The 4,771-nt window shown below is 41.3% G+C and overlaps 1 protein-coding gene across 1 annotated transcript in view; it reads right to left on the bottom strand.

Annotated features, from left to right (window-relative positions):
• The window catches only part of LOC101853284 (cubilin), a gene marked incomplete at its 5' end in the record, with an annotated part of 32,082 nt that overhangs the window by 15,146 nt on the left and 12,165 nt on the right, over positions 1-4,771 (bottom strand). Inside the window, 3 exon segments of the mRNA XM_013090782.2 lie at positions 655-846; positions 1,568-1,785; positions 4,165-4,375. Of these exon segments, the coding sequence (XP_012946236.1) occupies positions 655-846; positions 1,568-1,785; positions 4,165-4,375 (621 nt within the window).

Genomic DNA, 4,771 nt, shown 5'->3' with positions numbered 1-4,771 from the left:
TGTGTGTGTGTAGCCAAACTCATTTATAATAATTCATATTGCATTTGTACGGCGCAAATTCCCGCTCAACAGCCAGCTCCTCCCGCTTAACAGTCTATATCATTACCCTGGCAGACCTGATGGCATTCTGAAACAATTTCAATTTTCTGGGAAGCATACAGTGTAGGCTGCCTTTTCATAGGGCAAAAACACTCCTATACCGACATGACCTTTCACTGTCTATAGCCTGGCACCCCTTCTCACCTAGGTATAGTTAGGAACATTCCTATAAAGTGGAATTCCCAAGGACACAAAGTTGGGCCTGAGGCTCAAACCCCCGACCCCGCGTCTTCACGGTCACGAGTCCGGTTGCCTCACCACAGATCATAAATTGTCATTTTTCAACACAAGTGGGGCTATCCCGGAAAATGCTGTTTCGAGAAATTCGAAGGTAAAGTTATTGGACCGTTGTTCAGTTTCTCTAAACGACAAGGAGAGTTTTCTCTACATCCAAACAAATACATACACCAATGAAACCATACTTCCGCTATAGGTAGGGCAATGCCCACTTTTGGTGTAGGTCAAGATATCTGGAAACCCCCAAAATCTGGGTTAGCCCGCTTGTCCTTAAAAGCGACGAAATAACATCCCCAACTCATAGACACTCTGACTCACAAGAGGTGGCCCCGTCCACCTGATAGGTCCCCTCCATGTTGAGGTCTACGATCTCCACCAGGATCTTGTGTTCTCGCTTGCTGGCGTGGATGATCCACTCGCAATGTTTGAGAGGTGGGTATTTGCGCGGGTAGTTGGGGCTGATGATGATTCCGCCTGAGCCGCGCGCGTTGATGTTGTTGGTGACACAGCCTGGGGAGGTGGAACAATGCACAGATAAGATGTTTTTTCTGTAAGAGTTTTACGGCACTTGAAACACAATAAGGTTATATAAGTGCCGAAGATTAGAGGTATTACAAGAGAGTAGCAAACACAAAAAGGAGGGGAGATAAAGACGATATATATTTGATAGGAAAGAAGAAGCAAACCACACCAGAGCATCCTCCAACCACTCACAGAGATAAGATTTGATGACAATGTGTAGTTCATCTACACAAAGAGAAATTTGCTGTGGAATGGGGGATATATCCACGCTTAGGTATATGTCAACACTCACACACTCACTCACAGACACACTCATTTACTCACAGAAGGGCTCTCGTTGTCTAGAGGTACGGTGTTCGCCTCTCATTCAATAGATCACGGTTCAAAACCATGCAGCAACGGGGAAAAAAATTTCACACTCACATGTTCTCTCCCCCTCTCTCTCTCTCCCTCTCCCTCTCTCTCTCTCTCTCTCTTTCTATCTCTCTCTCTCCCTCTCTCTCTCTTTCTCCCTCTCTCTCTCACACACACACTCACACACACACACATACACATACATACACACACACACACTTGCACACACACATACACACATCCATACGTACATTATACCAACAACAATAACACCATCAGAAAACACCAACAACAATGGACAACCTCCTCCTTCTTTTCTTTTTATCAACAGAAAACAACAACAACAACATCTTACTGCTATCCTCTATAATCTGCTTGTCGACAAACTTGTAGTAAGCCTTAAAGCCCACGTTGGTGTCTCTGTCGTCTGAGTGGAACAACATCTTGAGCAGTCTGGAAGTGGCATAGGGTCCGGGGAACGCCTCTCCACAGTACCTCTCGGTCAGCGTGAAGTTTTTTCGGCCAGACGTGCCCAGATCTTCGTGAAAGGCGACGTAGTCTCCGTTGTTGCAACTGTTGATGGAACCACGTGTAATATAATATCATATACTGGTTTTGTTTTTGTTGTTGGTCTATCTTTTAAAATCATCATCATCCAATATTGGATCTGCGACAGACATCGGCGATCATGGTTTTCCATTCATTCCTTTGCTCGGATTCTCTAAAAAAAAAGCTACGTACCCCTGATCTTTCCCAGTTACCCATTTTTAGATATATGCACATATTATTGTACAACAATATTATTTATATAACTTGCCAGATCTGTGATAAATTCCAGCATGTGGTTTGAGAGATGCATCATCTGATGTTGACCTGCTGTAATATTGTCAGGTTTATTTTTCTCTTCATATTGAGTTTGTTTTTCATGAAAGCAATGTAATAATATACATGTCGTTTGAATTCTACGTATATCTATATTATCTATATTATCTATATTATCTATATTATCTATATTATCTATGTTATATATATTTACGATAAGATAACATAAGATAATACTTTATTATCCCAGAGGAAAATTTTCTTGGCTGTACAGGACCGTAAAAACACATGCAGGTATACATGTAGGCCTACTTAAAAATAATAAAATTATATATTACTCTAATTAAAATTCAATATGAAAAGAGAAGTAAAGCTGACAAAATGTACATATTACATCAGAAGCACCATTCAACCACTTGTAGGAATTTAATTACAAACCCTTTGGAGTTAAATAGATACATACTCTAAAGAGCAATACTCATCTATGTCTATTCTGACAATGCCCTTATGCTAGATGGTAAAAATTTATATCTTCCTTTCTTTGTTTTTAGAGGCTCATATCTGCCGCTGCGTGATCTGACAATTTGCATGGAAAGGGGGTGTGATGGGTCGTTTATAATGCTTTTTATCTTTTTTTATACTTGCGGTGTTAAACATTTCATCAATTGTAGTAATATCATATCCAGAGATCTTGCTGGCTTTCTTAATGGTTCTTTCAAATTTTTCTTTATCTTTCACCCTACAATTCCTAGACCAGTAAAAAATACAAAATAATAGCCCGCTTTCAATCATAGACTGGTATAAAAGGGACATAATCTTAGCGACATGGAGACTTCTTAATGTCTAAGGAATATTCTTTGATTTACCCTTTTATGCACAAGAGCAGCGAGGGGATGCCAGTCAAGTTTATTATCAATTGTTATACCAAGAAACTTGTAAGAGCTTACCACCTCCACCTCCTCATCTTTAATAAATAGTGGTTGCAACTAGTCTTGTCTTTTTAAAAAACATAATTTAGTAAAAGGAAGTGGTTAAGATAAGATACCATTCCCGTACAGCCACAGAGAATTTCCTGCAGAGACAACAACGTATTATGGTATCAATTCATAATAAAATCATCTTTTCTGTTCTGTAGTGAGGCAATTTGATTGGTTGGGAGAGTTCAGAGATTTGACATGTCGAGATATGACCGATCAATACCAGACCACGGCCAATGTTACAGCTTATTCCAAACCATCGTGCACAAACCACAAACATATGTTTGCGTATTATATCATTGCACGCATGTTGTTCCCTGCCTTTTAATATTGTTAGAGAAAGCAAACAGAATGGAAACGTTTGTTTGAAGAATGAAGTTATTAGATCTGTGCTTCTTTATCAAAGTGCCCGAGGGGCGTCTTGAATCGAAACCCCCGGAAGGCGCGTTTTCAAAGATTTACTAAGAAGAATAGAGATCTACCGGCATCTTCGGCCTAATGGTGCTTAGTTTTAGTTTTAGTAAGTGTTTTACGGCACTTGCAACACAATAAGGTCGCATAAATACCGCAGATTAGAGGTGTTACAAGAGAGTAACAAACACACAAAAAAGAAGGAGAGGAGATAAAGACGACAGATGTTTGATAGGAAAGAAGGAGCAAACCACAACAGAGCACCCGCCAATCACCCACGAAGATGTGAGTTTGAGTCTCGCCTAGGGACAAAGTGTTCAGATCAAGCGCCTTTGTCTTTCTGCAGGGATGCTGTACTATATACCGTTAACACTGAGTTGTCCCCAAGAGGTAGCCCGTCTCCTAAAGTACCGGGGTCTACACTGTGTAATGGGGACGTAAATATTTGCAATAAAAAGAGTCAGCAGCTTACTTACAATTAACAGCAGCAACATCACCAATAACAACATCACCAACAACAACACCACCACCATCTCCACCACCACCACCACCTACAACAAAAACAACAACAATAACAACAACAACAACAACAACAACCACAACAACAACAACAACAACGACAACAACAACAAAAACAACAACAACAACACCATCTCCACCACCACGACCACCACCTACAACAGCAACAACAACAACAACAACAACAACAACAACAACAACAACAACAGCAGCAACAACTCACTCGATGCCCTTCGGGTCGGAGAGTTTGAAGACGGAGAAGGTGATGATGACGACCTCGTTGCTGCGCGGCCGGAAGATGTACTCACAGTCGAGGTTGAGCGGGTAGCTGCCGGGGTGTCGGGGTGAGTTGGTCTCCCCCATCTTGGTCTTGGCGCTGTTGTAGTGGAACTGACACTTGCCCTCCTCGATCTCGTCACCGGGGATACCGTAGTCTGTTGTTGGGAAGTTGGTGGGGGTATAGTTTGGGTTTTTAAAATAGTTTTGGTAAGAGTTTTACGATACTTGCAACACAATAAGGTCATATTATAAGTGCCCAAGATTAGAGGTGTTACAGTAGAGTATACAATGGAGTAACAAACACAAAAAAGAAGTTTTAGAAGTTTTAGTAAGAGTTTTACGGCACTTGCAACACAATAAGGTCATATCAGTGCCGAAGTTCAGGCGTGTTACAACAAGAGAGTAACAAGCACTAAAAGAAGGAGGGGAGATAAAGACTATACATGTTTGATAGGAAAGAAGAAGCAATCCACACCAGAGCACCGTTCCAATCACCCACGGAAGTTTAGTTCGGGGTAGGGGAGGGGGGAGTTGGGGGAAAGAGAGTTTGG

This window comes from Aplysia californica, unplaced genomic scaffold (assembly GCF_000002075.1).
Source record: "Aplysia californica isolate F4 #8 unplaced genomic scaffold, AplCal3.0 scaffold01508, whole genome shotgun sequence".
NCBI lineage: Eukaryota > Metazoa > Mollusca > Gastropoda > Aplysiida > Aplysiidae > Aplysia > Aplysia californica.
Note: the sequence above shows the minus strand (reverse complement) of the source record. Positions and strands in the feature narration are given on the sequence as shown.